Source organism: Cercospora beticola, chromosome 2, assembly GCF_033473495.1.
Source record: "Cercospora beticola chromosome 2, complete sequence".
Classification (NCBI taxonomy): domain Eukaryota; kingdom Fungi; phylum Ascomycota; class Dothideomycetes; order Mycosphaerellales; family Mycosphaerellaceae; genus Cercospora; species Cercospora beticola.
Genome location: NC_088936.1, coordinates 5074999 through 5095644, shown reverse-complemented (window position 1 = coordinate 5095644; position 20646 = coordinate 5074999). Strand labels below are relative to the sequence as shown.

The following is a 20646-nucleotide window of genomic DNA, read 5'->3' as shown; positions in this document are numbered from 1 at the left end:
GAGAATTGGAATATGAAGATGAGTGGTGGATACCGGCGTAGGTAACATACTGATTATACACAAAATGCCTTTCTGGTGTCGTAGAATCAGTGATATGATGGTCTAGTTGCTCGCCTTTCAAGATGGGATGTTGTTAAATGCGAGAGTTTGCCCCAGTCGTGTTGTTCAGTCATGGAGTGCTTCCAATCGTCCTCAGTACTATGATGGGGCTCGCAAGTAGCATTTGTTCACTCGGAGCATTAGAAGATGGAGCCTGCTGTCATAACGTCAAAGAAATTGCTGAACCATATGCAACCGAGGAAATCAAAGCCCTATTGTGAATCTCTGCGAGACTTGCAGAGTGCGTCCAGACCTCACCTGTGAAAATACCTCGAAGTTGCAAAATTGACCAGTATTCCAGGACAAGCAACTTGGATCAACCGGACATGTGTCGTACAGTCACGGCACCATATCCCACACGACGTGCCGCGCCATGGACGGGAGTTTCATGCACTCCAGCGTAAAGTAGATCAGTACCAAGGCCAAGTTTAGCCCCAAGTTCACCCGGAAGTTGATTTTGGTGAGCTGTAGGCTGTGATCCCGCGAGATGCAGTGTATGAATCTGGCATATGCGGAGCAATACTGAGCAGTGAAACGATAAAGTAAGGTGATGGGGACATTCGGACGTCTCAGCTGGAACTGTGTTGAAGCCGGCAGCCAATAGAACGTCAAGCGGACGAAGCAGCCTTTGCGGTTTGTGCGAGCTGAGACTTGCGCATGGGCGTTGAGTTCACGGCCATGCTGGATCTTGGTCAGACTTCTTCAGCCTTGGTGGAACGTGTGGTTGGTTTGATCAGTGGAGCTGAACGTTGAGAAGTTGAAGAAAGGCGTGGGGGAGAGTCTCGACGCGAAACGACGTTCTCTGACTTCCAATCGCGCCACAGCTGCGCGCGCATTTGCTCGGGGAGCAATAGTTTGCATTCCACTTCGGTGCTGACGATAAGACCACGTGGCAAGAGGAAAATGGTCGACAAGCACAGAAGTGAAGTTGTCTGCAGATCCACGTGATGGTCACATTTGACAAGGGAGTGACGTTCGTTCGTTCTTGGACCCTGAAGAAGAAGTGGTCGCTTCGAGACTCGTGCTCTTGCCTGCTGCGCGGCTCCTGGCTCGGCTGGAAGCGCGCCAAATCCCCGATCAGGCCCATATTTTCCGTGGCCCGCAGCGCCATGCGGTCATGCCATGCTGCTGCTGGCGATGACAGCGCGCACGACTGTGACTCGAATACATCGGATCCTGCTGCCAGTGTCGAGTAGCCAATCGAGCATTCTCGCAAACCTCCTCGACGGTATGACTGTGAGAATAAGTTCGCGTGCAGCACAAGTCAGATCTGGTGGACCGGGATGCGTTGCATGTGGAGCAGAACCACTTTCGACGTTTCTAGGGGCCGAGGACATCGATTGGTTGTACAGCCTCCCTCCAGCTCTCCTGCATGACGCGGTGCGAAGAAGAGACATTTTCTGCATGCGACCGTACGTAATAACCACAGCGAGAGATTCTTTTGACGCCGGCGTGCACACCGGAACGCAGGGCGAAAGATGGAAGATTGGCAGGAATCTTGTCTCTCGAGCCAGGGTTTCAGCGGGATCCGGGGAGGGGCGGATTACGGATTACCTTTGCGTGTGGCCGGTGTGGCCTGGGGCGCATCCGTCCATGGGCGATGCTGTCTAGACTGGACATGAGGCTCGAGAGCTGCCCAACAGCGCCAAATTGCACAGCTTGCAGCAGGCGTCCCGTTCAGTACCTTCGATGCCTCATGCCGCAGGCCAGCTGTATGACATCCATGTGCGGAGGGATGCAGTTCTGCTGTGACGGTATCCAAACGGGACTGCCGGGCCAGTTCCTAGCTTGGATCACGCGAGCAATATCATTGGATATACCCACTAGTCGGTCGGGTCGAGTTATAGTTCCACGGTTTGGGCTGCGCTAAGGGCAATGGGTTGAGCAGAACGAACAACATGGCGGGCGCAAGAAGTCTGCAGGCAATGTGTTTGACCGGGCTGCGAGAGGCACCGAAGACTAGCATCACGAGGGATCTGAGTCAAGGTGGTGTTCGTCACAAAAGGTCGGCGAGCGCTGTGCATGGGGTGGCCTGCGTTGATATTTCGAGTCGAAAAAAAGTCAAAAGCGGTCAAGCCGTGCAGGGCTTGGTTCGGCAGACCCCTGCTTAGCGCGCCGAGTCTAAATTGTAAAAGATCTGGTGAAGCAGGAGCCTCTATTCCTCTGCTCCCTCTCTCCGCTGCACCAACCACGCACACCACTCCCACAGCGACGAAGCACCACAAACCGACCTCACCGGGCACATATCATTCACAATACATCACTTCGTCGTCCAAGATGCCGCAGGCCATCGGTGCGCACTAGATCACTGCTGGAGGTCGGCCCACGTGCTGGCCTCCAGTCGTTCTCTGCCCATCGAATAACTTCAATCGCCCCCCACGACGAAACGAGACGACTACTTCCAAGCATAGCTTGTCAGTAGTTTGACCACCTGCACCGAGTTTGGAGTGATCTCCGTCACATCAGACCACCAGGCATCGGCACCTCGAATGCGTTTGCACCCCGCAAACGACGACGAAGACACGGCTTGACCCATTGCGCGGCCACGCCTACACTACTATACACACTACAGCTCGTTGCCAGAAGGCGACTTACGCGAGATATCAAGAGGACCCGGAGTTGTGCTTTCGACAGCACGAGACGAACCATTCCCTGAGTTTAACCTACAGCGGACCCCCTACCACCAAGCACATCAATACTCGAGATCCCGCATCTCACCCTCGCAACCGAAACTTTTTCACCAGAAATCCAGAACAACAGAACCTCAATGGCTCATCGTTCAACCAGTTCCGCCCCTCAGGCGAGCAATCGGGTTCCTTACGATCCACGAAAGTTGGCCAATGGAAGCCCGAAAAAAGCGCCGCATCACCCGCGACCGATGAAGAGCAACATCACCAAGATGAGCAATGGCACACGCACCGGAGATGCCGTATCAGACGACAGCGATAACGAGGCCCAAGAGGGCGCTGCAGACAGCCCAGACGAGGAGAGCGACTCAGACGACGAGGCGGATGTCTTTGCCCTGTCAGGCGCAAAGCGTAATGGAAACATTGCTGCACCGCGGCTGGCAGGGCCCGCATATAATGTCGGAGCGGATGCTGTGGCGGGCGCTGAGAAGAATCTCGACAGCGAAGACGAGGACTATGATGCTGTCGATGACGATGACGAAGAAGAGGATGATATGGAGAAGGCTCTCGAAAAAGACCTGATCCAAGACTTCCTCGAGCATGAAGCGGAGACTGAGGCCCAACGGCCACAGACCGCTACGTCGGTCTCCAATGATATGACCGGTCTGAGCCTCGCTGAGGACGCTTCCCTTGCCCGCAGATTGAGCTTGCAAAGCGAGGACGATCTCAATTGGACTGAAGATCCTTTCCATGGCCTTCGAACTGACGATACTCTATATCAAGAGATGATTGACGATGCTGAAGACGAATTCTCTTACAATCTTGCTTCATGGCGCATGCAACAAGACGAGGTCAGCGAGGACGTACTTTTTGACCTCCATGTGCAGCGATCAAACAATGAGAAGCGTGTCCGATTCGCAGAAAATCGATCCTCGCGTTCATCGAGCATGAGCAGCGAGGATGACCCCAGAGATTCGTATCCTGACCTCCTTGATGGGACAAGCACTCCCCGGAATGCGGCACAATACATGATGGATGTCGATGCAATTGACGATGATAATGAGTCTCACTTTGACTTTGACTACGAAGATGATTATGAAGGCGCCATCGCCGAGGGAGATGACGAAGAAGACTCCGATCTCGACAGTGACACAAGTGATGAGAGTATGCACAATGCAAAGCGCCGTCTACCAAAAGTTTATTTACTGACACATCCTCAGCGGATGGTGATGCTACAGATGACGAAGACGAAGAGGATGCATTCAGACGCATGCATGCCATCCACCGGGAGAATGCTGCGGCCGCGGCCGAGAGCACTCCTGCTAGCACCCCAATCCCAAGCACGCCGAGCACACCAGTGACTGATCAAGCTCCACCTCTACGACAGCCAACCAGCACAGGGCCACGTCCTCGTGGCGGAAAACCCAGCGGGAGACCAAGAATGGGCACCTTTACCCATGATCCCACTCGTGCCGCTGTCACTGCCGACGAGAATGGCAATGGAATAAAAATCTCTTGCCCATCAAAGCCTATCGACAAGGAGAGCGCCTACTGGGAACAAGCACGCCAGGTCATGGGCAGCCGTGACGGAAGTCCTGGAGAGCCCGTGACGTGGACTCGCACCACGCCTCATACCGCCAGTATTCCTCAGAGACCTTTCACGGCCAAGATGACTCTGGGCAGCATGTTCAACGGCAATTTGGACTTCTTGCGCACCAACGACGTCAACGGCATCACGAATGGCCTTGTTCTTCCCAGCACGCGAGGCAGCAGTGCCCGCTCGTCATTCGCGTCTTCCAACACCCTTGACAGAGAGCGAGTCACACCTGCACCAGCTGGAAACCTCGAAGACCTCGTACAATACCCTGACACCGATTCTGACATGGATGTCGACCCAACGCCATCCGCTGCATCGCAGCAGCAGGACGTCTTCGCGAGCTTCACGAACGATGACTCCGAGCCGATGCCTCGACTTGACAACGAGGACCTTCTGGATCACTTTGATCAGGTTCCTGGTGGAATCTCCGTCTTCCGCAACAACCAGCATAACGTACGCCAGGTCAGCTCGCTGGCAGCCAATCCAGCCAGTCGTGTTCAGACTTCCGAGGCCAACGCTCTACAAAAAGGCAGACGCAACGCTGCCAATATTCCCATTACACCCGGGCGCAAGACCCGCCCAAGTGTTGACATGACCCTGACTGGCGCAGGCGTCAGAAAATCTGCGGCTCATGCCAGCCCTCTCGCGCAGAAGCGTCGTCGCAGCCGCGGCAACTCTCTTTCGCAAACTCTCGCCCTCGACCGTTTTGGCTCGAAGGCGTAGTAGTCCTGCCACTCAGCCCATCGCTAGCGGCATTCTTTCAGAACCGGGAATACACAAAAGCACTACAAAAGCCCGAACACGATCAACAGGATTTGCAGCTTCTTCACTTGTCTTTACTTTGCCAGGATGTTTTTCTCGCTCTTTCTGCTATGACTTTTTCTGGTTTTTGAGACGTATATGCATGTTAGCGAGGCGCAGGGAGGCGTTTCTGTCTGATCTGACCGGAGTTTCTTCCTTTTTGTTCGGAAACTCTGCTGCTGGGATGAAGATGGGGGCCTCACTGCCGTCGTTGTTTGCTACTGCGCGCGGAGATACCCTTTGGAGCTCCTTCCTTTGCATTCGCTAGCAAGTTATACGATGATGCGGTGGGACATGGTGTCGGTAGTTTCGAGCTGTGATGAGCAGCAGTATACGCATAATAGTTGGAAAATGAATGATTCGAAATTGAGCTCTTTCCATTCCAAAGGTGTGATGAGAGAAGACCTGGAGTGGCAGCTGTTGTGCCTGCCTGTCACTTCAAGACGGTAGAGCGCAGCTTCCATCATGTGAAGAAGAAATCAATCACTTCCGCCAGTCAACACAACGCACCACCTTAACATTGACATCCAACATTCTTCCGATCCCCACAACTCGCTATTGTTTATTCCTCCTCTCAAGATTCAATACCACACAGCAGCAGACACGATGCCCGAACACGGTATTCCGCGCGATTAGTACCAGCGACTCGATGAACTTCTACATGCCGGCGTACCCCTATATGTCCTCTTATCTCTCTCTTGCCGCGCAGAGGAAGAAGGCGCCGAATGGGCGGAAGAACAGATGGGGTATTTGGAGTGTATTTGTCCAGCAGTAGCGCAGGAACCATTTGAATTCAACTACGAAGCTGCGATGGGATTGGTTTAGTGGGGCGATGTACATCAACTGGATTCGCGGGGAAATATCGTGAGAAGGGGGGATGATGAGGAGGAGAGAAGGCAGTGTGCTACTGAGCATAGCCGAATCGTGAGGTTAAGGCTTGAGGGAATGACGGGACGAAGGGCGGTGGTTGAAGAGGAGATTGATGATGAGAGTGAACGGGGTATTTTTCTACCTATGATCGCTCCAGACTCTTTCGATCGGCGGTTGCCTCAAGATCAGGCCATGATGGTGCAGGTACCTCCAGAGCGATCGGAGATTTTCGAGCCGGGGCGACCGATAGACTGGAGCGATGCTACCCGTCGGGTGGAAGCATTGCAAAGGAGTACGGCGGAAATGAGATTGAGCCTCGATCGACTGGAAGAGGCCATCGGAGGAGTATTCAGGAGGACACAGGAAGCGCAAAATACCGCACAAGAAGTGGGATCCAGAGGGAGAATTGAGGAGGCCAGTTTAGAACCAAGCGAGGGGTTGGAGAACGAGGATGTCGAAATGGATGGGGCAGTGAGACCACGGTCTGATTCTGGCAGCAGTCGTTGAGGCGCGATGTCAACACTATGGAGCAGAACATTCATTCATGGAGCAAAGTTCAGGCGAAAAGTGATGAGAGGAATCGATAATATGTGCTGTGTTCCTGCAATCACTTAAGTACAACTTCACACGCCAATCGAAATAATGACAGACTCATGCAATGAAAATCTAAGCCTTCACCGCCCGCCTCCTGACCTTAATCGTCGCACCGGAAGGCGGCACTCCACTCCCACCCATATTGATATTCTGCGGCCTCTCCGGCAACGTCTCAACATCATAATGCATAACCAAAAACGCAACCAACAACTTCAACTCCTGCTGCGCGAAAAACCTTCCAGGACAAGCATGTCTCCCCATTCCAAAAGCCATATTATCTTTCCCGACACTCGTCATACTATAATTCTGCAATCGAAGCCATTCCTCTCTCGCTTTACCCTCCAATTTCTCGCCTTCACGCTCCGCAGCAGCGGCGAATTCTTCGCGAGGGCGAGAGAAGCGGTAAGGGTCGAAAGTGTTGGGATCGGAGTAGACGTCTGGGTCGTGGTGGCGATTATAGGCTAGGACTGCGACGGAGGAGCCATAAGGTGCTGTGAAGTTCTCCACGGGATCGTACATTCCATTGGGATGTACGACTTTACGGGCATTGAGAGAAGCGAAGTCTCCTATTCGCATAGATTCTCGAAGAGCGGAGTCTGTGCGGAGGAGTTTCGCGAGGTTTTGTTTTGACCAGATCCCTTTTTCGTTTTCGGCGGAGATGTGTGTGGTGTTATTTGAGGACTCGCCGAAAACGCGTTCGGCTTCTTCGCGGAGGGAGGCTTGGATGTCGGTTTTGGAGGAGAAAATGTCGAGGATGGCATTGCTGCCTGTTATGAGGGTTGTGTGGATTGTGGCGAATTCGAGGGCGAGGAGACAGCGGACTGTCCAGGAGATGTCGAGGGCCCAGAGTTTGCCTTCGGCGCGGGCGGTGCGGATGTGCCAGGTGATGTAGTCGTCTGGGATGTTGTGTTTGGTGTCTGGGTTGGCAGCTTCGGCTTCGATGTCTGCGATGCGCTTTTCGATTACGGGGGCGATCATTTTGCGGACTTTGAAGTAGTGGTACCAATTGGGGAGTGCCACTAGATTCATGACGGGTTCGAGGAGAGTTGGGAGTAGCATGTTGACGATGATGCAGCGAATGGCGTCTTCGGCGAAGTGGACGCAGTCGTCGAGAAGAGCTTGATCTCTGCATAGTGGAAGGCCGACTAATGTGCGGTTGCTCACTCGGCAGGCAATCTTGGTCATCATTTTCGTGATGTTGACTTCTTTCCAGTTGGTAGTGTCAGTACCGAGGATCTCCTCCATGGTCACTGATAATTCGTCGTAGCTTGTGGGAAGAATGTCCTTCAGCTTGCGCGGCATGTGTGTAGTCAGGACGTGTTCGTGGAATCGGATCCGAACCAGATCAGAATCCGTGAAGGTGTACTTGCAAGCCAAGGTATCGTAATGTGCTTGCCATGCACTGAGTACATCTTCCGGCTGGTCGTTGTATGCTTGGAGTCGGTCGTTTGGGACGATGATAAGCGGCTTTCCGGAGATATTAGGCATTAAGAAAGACTTCCCATGCTTGGTGTACTGTGTGTTCCTCGATCAGTATGCTGACACTTCATATGAAGCTGTGTTGGGCGATACCTTGTAATACCCTTCTTCCAGCCATTCTCGTGTGTTCTTCGGACTGCTGAAGTTCGCAATCGTGGTGGCACCAAACGAATTCGTCTTCCTCCCGACCCATGGCAGATCAGGATAATTGCTGATGCTCCGCGCACGTATCGAGGCGACGATAGTGGCGATCAAGATGACAGCAGCGGCTGCAACAACCGGATGTTGCACCACCACGTCCAGCAGCGCCATCTTGAGCTGCAATTTCTCCTTCCACAAGCCACAGGACTTTGCCAGATGCTGTACTTGTGTGATCCGAGAAGCAGCAGAAGAAAGATGGTACTGCGCCAGATCTCAGCACCCCGCGCTTTGTACGACACGAAACAAGAGGGAGAAGTGAAGTCGAATCGGCTCGGAAGTCGCGTACAGTACTTCTATAAGCAGGTGAGCAGCCTTGAACAAGCTGGGACAAACTGCACGTCTGCAATTCGCTCGCATGCGACCCGAGCACAGCACCAACGAATCCTTTTCGCGCAAAGACACGGAACATCGACTTTCCTCGGTGTCGATCACACAGATCCCTCGCGTGCACTTGACCGTTTCAATACTCGGAAAGTGCTTGAGCCGGCAGCAAGGCAAGATGAGAAAAGCTTATTCTGGGTTGCCAGCCTTGAATTGACATCAAAATTTGATTTAGGCAAGGCGATGCTGAGACTTCGTTTAGGGCTATGGAGGTACGAGAACTTGGCTTGGAGATCCCAAGCTTGGTACATGGGTATGCTAGGACTATACTACTTTGACTTGGCGACTTCCAGCATGACAATCAGATACCGAAGGAGCAAGAGTATAAGGTTGCAGATATGTTGTGCTTCAAAGTCGAGCGCCTTCGACCACCGGTGAGCTGAAGTATCTCTGTGCTCCAGCGCCGCTGAAGGCACCACGCAAGTATGCAACCTCGCCAATGGGTTCGTCGACTTCATGTGACCACAAGTGAACATGCTTGGTAGCGGATCAGGTCCTCGATGGCACAAGCACATGGGATCGGGCAGCACGTGTGCGTAGCATCGCGAGACACTCCCACATGTGAATGATCACAATGGCAGCACAGTGTTGGCGTAGCAGAGCAAGCTGTTCAGCTCACCGGACACCATCGCCTCGCCCATCATATGAAACAACAACTTCAGTTAGTGGTGATGCGCCATGGATTTCTATCACTTCCCTCCATACGATAAAGCCGGTCTCAGAAGAAGGGTGTCGACAAATGATGCTCCGCAATTGCCGCGTCGGAGAATGACCTGGCCATTGTTAACTTGCATCGAGTCCCCTCGGGTCCGCTTCGCACAAGAGCCAAGAATCCTGAGGTATCGTGACCTTTGCATTGTCGAGGCAGAAAGCACTCTGCACCGCAATGTGCGTGAACGGGAAGGTGCGTAGCTCCTGGGACCCTACGTGGTCAATCAAGACTGACAGGAGATTCACAGACGACTCGGCGCATCTAGTGAAAGTAAGCCGCACCCTCATGAAGAAGCTCGGGCGGCCTGCGGACAACATGGATGGGCGAGACTTTGGCGCTGGTGCTTCAGCTGGAGTCATCTCGTGTATGATCGAAGAAGCCTGGAGTACGCTCGCTTGAAACTCGCTCGGCCGCATGAGCAGTAGGCTACCGCTCGAAACTTGCAACCCTTTGAAGCGACCAGACCTTAGAACTCCCTGGAAATGCCAATGTCACAGGTTTCAAAGACATCTTGCTCCAGACCTTTCCATTTCAAGGCTTCTTTGAGAACCTTGGGAGGATCCAGCACTGCTTCTTCAGTCAAAACCCAAGTGCCCCAATGAATTCCCATGGCCTGCTTGCACTTGGTATCCACAAAGATGTTTACGGCATCATATGGGTTGGCGTGCACAGGCGACATGATCCATCGCGGGTCGTAAGCTCCAATCGGAATCAGGCCCAGGTCGAATGGTCCCCGATGCTCGCCGATCTCCTTGAACGCCGGGCAGTGAGGAAGATGGGCATACTTCTCGCCATAATCGAACTCGTCCTTCGCCGATCGAGGCACGGCACGATATCCAGTATCACCGCCGAACCAAACTTTCTTGCCGCCCGACTCCACAGACCAGGAAGCCCAGAGTGTATGCGCCTTGTCAAACGCTGTCCTGGCTGACATGTGCTGACACGGCAAGCAAGAAATCACCGCCTCCATTTCCCTCGCACGATTGGGTTCCCCGGCCACATTTGGGGTAATCTTCACCTCTCTCTCCTCCCACCAGTCCAGCTCAGTCACATTCTTGAACCCGCACCTCTCAAACCAAGGCGCGTTTCCCAATGGCACGAAGAACTGCACATCTCGATGCTTCTCCGCAATCTTTTGCAGCGTGGGATACGACAAATGATCATAGTGGCAATGACTGATCACCACCACATCAATGTATGGAATATCCTCAATCTGGCACGGCATGTCCGTATACCGCTTCGGCCCCATGAAACTAAATGGCGAGCACCTCTGCGTGAAAACTGGATCAAACAGAACGCGAAGTCCTCCTGCGAACTCCACATAATAGCACGCGTGTCCCAGCCACGTCGCGCGGAGGTTCTGTGTGTCCCGTGAGGGGAGGAAAGTGGGTTTATGGACTGGGACCGTAGGTGGTGTGGTGTCGACTGTCTTCCTCTCGCCCGTGAGACCTCCTAATACACCCCATTTAAATATCGCCCACATATTCATATCTTCCCATGAATCCCATGGGTTGAGGAACCCTTTCCCCTTCTTATTATGATGTTTCTTCAGACTCGCATCGGCGGGCTGCGGCGAAGGTCGCGAGGGCGCGGAGATGGCGACTGTCGCCATGGCTTCTGTCGATTTGAATCTTCTGGATTGCTGTATTATCTGTCTCTGTCGATGTCGCGAGGTGAACTGTAGTAGCTGTCTGTTGTTCTGCACTGGCGTGAATCTGCTGAATCGGCTAAGGACGAAGCTCATGGTAAGAAACGAAAGAGGGTGAGCAGCGCGATGGAAAGTTAATGAGATTCGATGGCTGACGATACTGTACCTGGCGTAGTCAGCGCCATGCAGTTTGCTACGGGCGAGAAGGATGGACACAAATGTCCGTGATGCGCGTTCGGACGGGTTTAGGCGACTGTCAATTCCATAGCTCATGCACGGAGCACCGGAGTTAAGAATCGCCGGCCGGATGGCTGGGACCTAAACCTCGGGCGAGCAGGAGGACTCCAGACAACAACAACAATACTATCACGGCGATATCCATCTTCTCTATATCTGCGATGAACGTGTCATCGATCTCAAAATCTCTCAGCCTGGATGCAGAGGCTTTCGGCTGAAATCATGAGTCCGACTTAACAGCCCATGTCTACAGGCAGACCATCCTATGGCTCGGAGTCTGGTCTATGTTATGGCTGACCTATTTACAGGCAGCTTCCAGGAGTATCACAAAAGACATGGGCGGAGGGCCTAATCGTCACCCTCTGACGATATTCTTGACTGCTCAGAAGAAGAGTTCACCGATTTCGACGATTCAGCTTTTGCATTGAACACGACTTCTACTTCTCGCAACACTTCAGAATTTGTTCTTCATCTCCAGAAGACGAGTGCGTTTCCTCTTCTTTGAGCCTATCGCCAGTAAACATCACTACAGGTATAGTGGTAAGGCCACTCAGTATCGCCAGGCTCCAAGCCATCGTGGCCCATCCGGCTGCTCGCTGCACAAAACCAGCCCATAAGATACCGATCGTGAGCCCTAGGGTATAAGCTGCCCACCACAAGCCCTGTGCTTGGGCAAAGGCTCCTTTCGATCCGCATATTCCAGGATTCTTGCGCTCGAGCTCCATAACTACATGTCCTGTCTCTGCGCAGAATATGGGCACTGTGGTGCCTAAAAGGCAGTCCAGTAACGATAGCAGCGCAGCAAGCAATACTTTGTCCGATATGTTGTCCTCGTCGACAAAGCGGAAGCAGACCAGGACCACAGGCGAGAGCAGAAATCCTGTTGCGGCTATCCATTTTCCGCCAACTCTGTCAGCCCATGCACCAACCAAAGGGCTTGCAAATTCGGGCAGTGCCAAAGCCATAAAGAGCAACCCTGCCGTCTGCGAGCTCCAACCAAAAAGCTCCTTCACATGGACTGTCAAAGTCGCGTCGAAAGATCCCAAGACTGCTGCGTGCGCGAACGTTGCCCACAGAGCAGACAACATTCGCGCGGACTTGAGCAGCAGTGGTGCCACGAATTGCGTACGCTTTCTTGGTGGCCGAGAGTGGTCTTCCGCGTCCGCGGTGTTCTCTCTCAATTTGGACTGCGGTTCTACCAGCAGAACACGCAGCATGAGGTCCAGAGAGAAGATTCCATACATCATGCTCCAGACACCATGGTTTCCAGCGTGTTCGTACATAACACCTCCGAGCACGGGGCCGAGAAACACGCCCAACGATAGGCTCAAACTTGTGTACCCTAAGAACCTTGCCAATTGCGCCTCTGGAACCGTATCAACGATCAAAGCGAGGGTGTTCGTCCACACCATTGCTGAGCCGAACCCTAAGATCATTTGGCCGATAATCCATAGAGCAATATGACTACCAATGATGAGACAAGTCACGCCAACAGACTGCACGATGACAGCAGCGACGAACAAGGGCTTACGGCATCGGCAACGATCCGAATACCAGCCTGCGAAGGCTATGTCAAGTGTGTTAGCGACCTTGTTGAACATGGCACCTCCAAAGTATGACCTACGTGTCGAGAGCACAACAGTCCCTGCCTGAATTGCTGGCAAAATTGTGACCCATAGCTCAACTGCACGCCTCCAACGTTAGATGAGCTGCCGAGAGTCACAGAAGAGGAGTGGCCTGCTACCTTGCGAACTGGGCACATTCGCTCGATCAGGCAGAGCAAATGGCAAGATGGGCGGGAGAATCGTCGCACCGATGATATCCTAGAGTATACCTCGATCAGCGCATTGGACTTTGTTCCAGCCTCGTGCCAGTCTTGGCAGTGTACAAGAGTAATTGACTTACTGAAAAAGTGGCAACACAGCAGCTTATCAGCAAGAAGCCTAGTGATGAGCAGAGCCTGAGCCTCGCCTGATCAAGACGCTGTACCATGGCTGCGATCAAGGCAGCATTGTCAAGATTGGGGAGCCTGTCGACAGAAGGCTGTGAATTATATATTCTGTCACGTGAGTGGGTCTAGAACAACGCCAGATGCGATTCGACACATCAACGGACCGATCATCAGAAGTCAGCACACCCGAGCCGCAGGTCCCCTCACCACTGATGCTGCACCATTGACAACACGGTGGTCTAAAACCGTCGTCTGGAAATTGATTCTGGCTACCTTTGCAGAAGGTCGGGTGGCAAATCTGCCTTTTTGAGTTGGCTCACATGGCATGCGAGCATGTCCGCATTGTAGGCTTCAAGCCACGTTCACGCAGAGGATATTGTGTGTCGGAGACACGCATGCAGAAGTACCTATTGTTACTATCTGTGCATCCATCGATGCCTTACTGACCAAAGGTTTTGACACGCACACGTAACATCCCTGGACTCATACAACTACTTTGTCTGTCTACTGGTAGTGAGGCGCAATGAGCAACTTTTCCGATAAGCTCAGAGGAAGAGATGGTCTAATGATTGTCGATATATAGGTATACGTGAAGACAGAGGCAAGCGAGTGAACACAGTGTCGTTTCATGCGACAGTGGCAACCTGCTTTTCTCCCAACAAGCAGAGGTCGCCCAGGATTAATGATACGCATGAACTAATGATATACGTACTTGTGTTGATCCATACACAAGACGGACAGCACAAGGATCTTCAAGCATTTATCAACGCACCGCGCAAGTACAGAAAGACTCTAACGTCAGCTCATAGTAGTAGTTCTGATTTTTATCGAGCAGCGTACAGCTTGGGCTTGCTTACTTCCCAGTTTTCGCAAGTCCATCGAGATACGAAGAATGCACATCATGGACTGCAGTATAAAAGCAATGCGGGACCTCACATCTCACACAATTATGTGGCCATAAGAACAGCTAAGGCTTTGCTTTCCGATATTGAGGTTCAGACCGGCATGCACGAAGACGAGAGTGGCTTGGGCCTAATCTCGAGGACTCTCCGGACTTGCTGGCAGCTCGAAGCCATGAAACTGCCTGGGTGCTTTGATGTATGAGTAAAGTGAACTGGAATCAGCCATGCTGAGCTGTTGGTCACGACAATGAGGTACACCATGCATGGTCCACATCATCCGCGCACATCAGATATGTTGTGCATAAGCGGCATTTGCTAGACCAAAACGGAAAACACAAGATCTACAAGCGCTGATCAGCGCATTGCGCGGTACCACCAAATACCAAAGTCTATCTTGACCGATGAAAGTTTGGCCTGTTGAGCTTGCTTCACGGTATCCCACTAGCGGCCGCAGATCATGGCAGCACAATGACGAGAAGGCTATCCTCCCAGGCTTGCACTATGGAAGCGACTTGACTTCACGAAAACATGGACAGCTCACCTGAGATGGCCTCCATTTTACTTGACAGCGATACATCGAGCTCTTACGAAGACGAGACTGGCTTAGTACTGATCCCAAAGACATTCCCGGATCTGTTGGCTGCTCGAAGCAATGCCTGTCCCAAGCAACTTGCTCTCGACAGTTGTGTTCGCCAATGGACTTACTCTCAGCTGCAACGACATGTCGCCGTCGTCGCTGATGTGCTTCAGCAGACTGGAGTTGGTCCTGGTGAGAGAGTGGGCATGTGTTTCGATCTATCACCTTGGGCGGTGGTCGCAATTTTGGCAAGCATGACATTAGGCGCAGCAGTTGTGCCTGTCTACCCATACCACGCAAAACCGAGAAGGACCACTATGTTCCGAGAGGCCCGGGTTCGATTCGTGATTGTACAAGATCACCAATACGGAAAGGACCTCGACGACTCTGGATACACTATCATCAGGTTGATGGACATCGACTTCGATGCGGAGCCACGGCCTGTGATCAATGCAGTTTCAAGACCCGAAGATCCGGCGTTTATTGCATTTACTTCAGGCACCACTGGAAAACCGAAAGGCATTGTGCAGACGCAGCAGGCAATAGTCACAATGAGCACCACACTTGCACGATATCTGAACGTCCAAGATACTTCACGGGTGAGCCAGCTTCATCCATATGTGTTCGACGTCTCGGTTATGGAGATAGGAATGTGCTTGGCGACCGGTGCGATGATATGTCTCACTGATAAGGGAGAGATGATGTTGCCATCTGCTGGGGAGATCGGACCCGAATTGACGAAATCTCGCATAACACATACCACCGTCTCGCCTACCATGCTGAATATGATGGAGCCAGCTGAGATTCCAACAGTTCGCGTTCTGAGCGTCATGGGAGAGCCCTTAGGCCGTAATGCGATCGAGAAATGGGCTTCCTGCGAATCGAGATCGTTTTATCAGCTGTGGGGCGCTACCGAAGCCTGTATATTGCAGACTATCACGACTCCGATCACGAAGAGCGACCGTCCGCAGAATATTGGGTATCCGCTTCTTGGCGCTTGTCGGCTTTGGATTGCAGATCCTAGTTGTCCTGATACACTTCTCAAGGATGGCGATGTAGGCGAGATCGTTGTAGAGAGCAGAGCTCTTGCTACTGAATACATTGGACGGGAAGAAGAGACAGCGAAAGCCTTTCTCGGTCAGACCAAATGGCAAGATGACAGGTCCCATGGTCGGGTTTACAGAACTGGCGATTTAGGCCGTAAACAGAACGATGGCAGTGTTATATTCTTGGGGCGCAACGATAACCAGATGAATTTTCATGGTGAGCGGATAGAGCTTGGTGAGATTGACTATCATCTGGAACGATGCCGACCGGCTGGAGTACTGGATTGTTTCGCAGAGTTTGACGAAGGTCGTCAGATTGTGATCGGGTTCGTGAGCGGGACAAGGGTCTCACGGAGCCATTCTCAGAGTGAAGACTTGGTGGTGGGATGGAATGAGGCTGTCGCTGAGAAACAAGAAATGGTGGCGTTCACGCAGAGATTGTTGTCAGACGGTGAACTGCCTGACTATATGGTACCTCGATATTGGATACCGATTCACAGGCGGCCATTGACAGCATCTGGAAAGACGGATCGGTCGCTGTTGAGGAAGATGGTTCGGGGATTCGATGCAACGCAATGGCAAGAGTTTGAGGTCCGCTCAGCGAGTATGCCTTTATATCATTATTGAAGCTCTGTTAAGATATCTGCTACTATCGATGCTATCCCCGCACTGGACCGTAATGCTTCTATTAGTCCTCTCTTCTGCTGAACGCCAATCTCAGCGGCCCAGGAAAGACTGCCATCTGATCTTTCATCTCGGAAATGACGGCTTCTCCGTCTTCGCCTGGAGCTAAAGCCACGGCGTATTTCTGTATAATTGATGCCGTAGTCATCCGAATCTCATTCAATGCTAATTGTCGCCCCACGCATGAATACCTTCCGGTTGCAAAGGGCGCGAAAGCTTTGGGCCAAGGAACGAGCTCTGGCTTATCCATCCATCTCTCTGGAATGAAAGATTCCGCATCTGGAAATGCAGCTTCCACTACGAATATTGTGGTCAGATTGGGGGTTGTCTACTGGGAAAGAACGTTTGGAACTCACATCTAGCAACAGAATAGCGTGGAGCTATGATCTTTGTCCCGCCAGGTATCCAGGTGTCTCCGACTTTCAAACCATCCTCGAGGGTTTCCCGGTAAGCTGCGCTTGGCAGAGCGGGATACAGTCGTAAAGTCTCATTAATGATGCCATTCAGCAGTTCATTCTCACGCAAAGCCTTGAGATCAGTAGCCTCGGTATGTTCCAACGAGCGATGCAGGCGGTTTGCGAGCGCTTTGTCCTTGGCCAGCTGCGAGAATAAAAACGTTATGGTGGCAGCAGTCGTCTCGCTGCCGGGCATATATTAGTAAACTCCTTGACTGCAAGGTTGTGCGAAGAGATATCCTCTTACCTTCCCGCGATGAGAACGTTCATACCATCGCCATGAACCCACTGCCAATCCTCTTCTGTCCACTTGTTCTCCTCTCCCACACTCTCAATAAAGTGCTCCGCAATATCCTTCCCGACTAGACCTCGATGGACACGCTCCGTCATCTTTTCCTTCAAAAAGTCTTGCAATGCGAACCAATCCCTAATGACGGGGAAGTTGGGTACGTATGCGAATGCCACTCGTGCCAGCCACGGCACCGATGAGGCGATGCCCAACAGTCCCATTCCGCTGCGTAGATGCAACGTGCTCTGATGCCACTTTCTTTCTTCTTGCATACCGAATGTTTTGCCTAGTGCCAGCTCAGACACTACATCGAACGCAAACCAGTAGAAGACATCGTTCGCAAGAACTGGTTTGCCTCCAGCCGAGGATTCGTCGATGTTATCCAATAATTTCTGAACGTGATTGTTCAAAAGAGGCTTATATTCTGCCAGTGATGCTGCATTGAGAGCTTTGTCCCATATCTTTCTTCTCTTATTGTGAATGGCAGGATCCCGCTCAGATATGACAGCTTTTGCTGGCCGTAAAAGATCGTACCAGTCAGTTTTGTGGCTTTGATTTCGAGGATCATCCAAGAGTTCGAAGATATCCGGAGTAATGATCATGAGTTCTCGTGGGCCCGTGCGAACGATCGATCCATATTTCTTGTGCAGTGAGTGGAGGTAGATGTGCTGCCGTGAGTCCAAGCAGTGCAATGTGTGCCATAATTTTGAAATTTTGGCCCCGAATGGACCAGGGAATCGATGTAGCTTGTGGAAGAATAGTCTGTAGATGACAATGCTGGTAAGGAGACCAATGTAGAAAGTGGCAACAATGCTGAAGAGGGACAGTGGATGGAAATGCGGTCGATACAGATCTGTTGTCAACGCTGCTGCGAACGTGCCAAGGAGAATTGTTGCCAGCCATGGGGCCTGCATGTGCCATTCTCCCTTGATGAAAACAGTGACATGTACCGCAGCGCCAGCTGAGATGGCGACCAGCCATGGATGATCCGTGGCATAATTGGCAACGATACCCATATTCGAGATTCGCGATGTTGTCACCAAAATTTCCCGTGCAAAAGAGCAATACAGCTAGAATCTCGACGAAAACAAACACTGTGGCCTCGGTGTGATCTCCGGTGCCATTTCTGATATTCCACAACACATCACGATCGACGAAAACAACGTGGTCCACTACTGCACGAGAAGAGGGTCTGGTATGTGTTTACTCTATGCGGAAAGCGGCATGCAGATCAGAAGCATCGTGGACCAAGGCGATCAAAAGTCTATGCATGCAGGCCTCGAAGCTATGTCATGACGATGGAAAGGCTCTGCTAGCTCGACATTCAGCTTTGGACTTGACATCGGCGAGCCACAGAATCAGAGCAGCCATTCGAAGACGGCAACGTTCGAAAGATTAATCGAAGGCAGATCACATTGAGGGACTCTGTCAGGGCTCCTGCAAAGAGGGTGTCATTCTAGACAACAACTAACTCTCATTCGTTAAGACCCACTAGCCAGCGGCAGGGCGTAGATACCAAGCAGCCAGAAGGCCCAAAGCTTCCATGTCAAACGGTCAGCCTCAAATCCTCGCAATACCACCACCCTACTAGCCACTATGACCCCAAACATAATGCATAAGCACGTGGTGATCCAAGAACATTTCCACCACTGACAACACGCCCCAGAAGCGAGTACTATAGGAAGTGCAATGCTCCACCTTGACACTTTCTCACCAAGTATCAAAGGTGCTGTCTTCCGGCCTTTGAGCTTGTCGCCAGATTGATCCTTCAGGTCTTGCACAGACATTGTGAAGAAAATGATAGCGCTGACAACGAACAGCCATCGAATTGTAGCGTGCGGAAGAAGTACGTCGAGGGGTCTGGTAGCGACCTCTAGAGAACCTTTTCCATAGAAGAAGTACGCTGCCGCAATGACCGCATTTCGCACGAGAAAGCTCTTGTCCGATGCACCCAGATCATTGTAAATCCATGTCAGGCATATCAAGATGGCGGTTTCCTGAAAGCCTCCCAGGTAAAGATGGCAGAGAGCTCCAAATATAGGGATGAGGGTCGCCAACAGGTTTCTTGCTTTCTCTATTGAGATTCTTCCAGCGGCAATCGGTCTCCATGGTTTGTTCGCAGCATCTTCTCGCACAGCCTCCGTGCTGCCTTGGTTGGCGAGAGTGAATATGAGGGTGTTACACCAGTTCCAGGCAAAAATCTCGAGCGAGCATCGAAGTAATGTTGTCATGTCCAAATTTCTTGTTCGTGGTATAAGATCTCTGGCGAGGAGTCCGCACAGACCCATAAAGAACTCTGGTAGCACGAAGGTGAGGTGGTCGCTGGCCGTGAAGAGCCATATTGTCTGTAAGTTGTAGAGTGCTGCGTTCTTCGACATTGATGAGATACTCTCCGTTGTCCTGTTGCCGCTCAGATTGTTTATCGTGGTGAGATCGCGTGGCACGGCAGATGTGTTGACATATTCCACTGCATGACCAATCGGCACATCTTTCGCCCAAAGCCTCAATTAATGTCACATGGAAAGCGAGGTGCGCTAGAATGAACCGTATCTTTGTCGAATGGTCCATTTAGCCACTAGGATATGCAGTGGTAGCAAAGTCTAATTGTGCTGAGACTTGTGGAAACTCAATGCAGAGTATCGTCACCATGAACACCGTTGGGGAGCAGCGATGTGATCGCCGTCCCTGGCTACCAGATGCAACATTGCACACTTGCTGGATATGGAAAACGCGGTGGATGGCTAGTCGTGTCCCGGTACTGCCTTGCTGCATGACACAAGCCCTCCGAAATCTTGCGAATAGAATGCACTTGTAGATGTAGCGACGTCCCTCTCCACGCTGAAAATTGCACCAGAATCATGGTTTCTCAATTACAGAATCTGCCAGATGGCGTTCTTACGCGAATCGACATGCACAGCTCTCTTGACCGCGTCAATTACCAGATTGAGTCCTACGCCAGAAGAAGCAGGGTAGCGGACACCTCTCGACATGAGGTAAGTATCACGCAACTCAGGTGCAGCCACGTCAACTGATCAACCTTGTGTCGTCCAAAATAGGCATTTGAAGAGCTTGTGATGGTGAAGAACCTGCAAGTGGTCTCGGTCGATCCTGAGCTTGCAGACTCGGGGCCGTCCAAATCACTACCAGTCGCAAGATACTCCGTATCGATCAAGCCGGAGATGTGCTCGGCGATCGGTCAGCTGCATGGGGCAGCTACAGCCTTGATCTTCGACATGACCACGTCAATGGCTGTAGCCCCAAAAGCCCGAAAGGGATTTTGGGAATTTCACGGAGTGAGCAGGAACTTGTCGATCTCGTACTACAGACCTGTGCCTGTAGGGTCCAGGGTCACGATTGAAGCTCGTGTGGTGCAGATTGGCAACAGATTCGCTACCATTATGGCAGAAATGAGGGATATGAATGATGAGATTCTGGCGTCTGCACAACATGACAAAGCACAAGTCGATCCAAGAGCAAGGCTAGCTAAGATGTAGTG

General features: G+C 51.9%; 7 protein-coding genes across 7 annotated transcripts; 3 read left to right on the top strand and 4 right to left on the bottom strand.

Annotated features, from left to right (window-relative positions):
- Positions 1–2977: 2977 nt before the first annotated feature.
- On the top strand, positions 2978–5046 carry RHO25_003944 (uncharacterized protein; the record flags this gene model as incomplete). Its single annotated transcript, XM_023599404.2, has 2 exons — positions 2978–3890; positions 3947–5046. The coding sequence occupies 2 exons, from the start codon at positions 2978–2980 to the stop codon at positions 5044–5046; spliced, it is 2013 nt and encodes a 670-aa protein (XP_023456341.2).
- Positions 5047–6660: 1614 nt separating this feature from the next.
- On the bottom strand, positions 6661–8379 carry RHO25_003943 (uncharacterized protein; the record flags this gene model as incomplete). Its single annotated transcript, XM_023599403.2, has 2 exons — positions 6661–8103; positions 8161–8379. 2 exons carry the CDS (start codon positions 8377–8379, stop codon positions 6661–6663), a joined length of 1662 nt encoding a protein of 553 aa, XP_023456342.1.
- Positions 8380–9827: 1448 nt separating this feature from the next.
- Positions 9828–10973, bottom strand: RHO25_003942 (uncharacterized protein; the record flags this gene model as incomplete). The annotated part of the gene is made up of 1 exon (XM_023599402.2): positions 9828–10973. One exon carries the CDS (start codon positions 10971–10973, stop codon positions 9828–9830), a length of 1146 nt encoding a protein of 381 aa, XP_023456343.2.
- A 710-nt stretch (positions 10974–11683) lies between these two features.
- Positions 11684–12847, bottom strand: RHO25_003941 (uncharacterized protein; the record flags this gene model as incomplete). Its single annotated transcript, XM_065602478.1, has 1 exon — positions 11684–12847. The coding sequence occupies one exon, from the start codon at positions 12845–12847 to the stop codon at positions 11684–11686; it is 1164 nt and encodes a 387-aa protein (XP_065458550.1).
- A 1780-nt stretch (positions 12848–14627) lies between these two features.
- RHO25_003940 (uncharacterized protein) lies at positions 14628–16349 on the top strand (the record flags this gene model as incomplete). The annotated part of the gene is made up of 1 exon (XM_065602477.1): positions 14628–16349. The coding sequence occupies one exon, from the start codon at positions 14628–14630 to the stop codon at positions 16347–16349; it is 1722 nt and encodes a 573-aa protein (XP_065458549.1).
- Positions 16350–16410: 61 nt separating this feature from the next.
- Positions 16411–18166, bottom strand: RHO25_003939 (uncharacterized protein; the record flags this gene model as incomplete). Its single annotated transcript, XM_023599400.1, has 3 exons — positions 16411–16703; positions 16763–17046; positions 17109–18166. 3 exons carry the CDS (start codon positions 18164–18166, stop codon positions 16411–16413), a joined length of 1635 nt encoding a protein of 544 aa, XP_023456345.1.
- A 1842-nt stretch (positions 18167–20008) lies between these two features.
- On the top strand, positions 20009–20644 carry RHO25_003938 (uncharacterized protein; the record flags this gene model as incomplete). Its single annotated transcript, XM_065602476.1, has 2 exons — positions 20009–20143; positions 20207–20644. 2 exons carry the CDS (start codon positions 20009–20011, stop codon positions 20642–20644), a joined length of 573 nt encoding a protein of 190 aa, XP_065458548.1.
- Between the last annotated feature and the right edge of the window lie 2 nt (positions 20645–20646).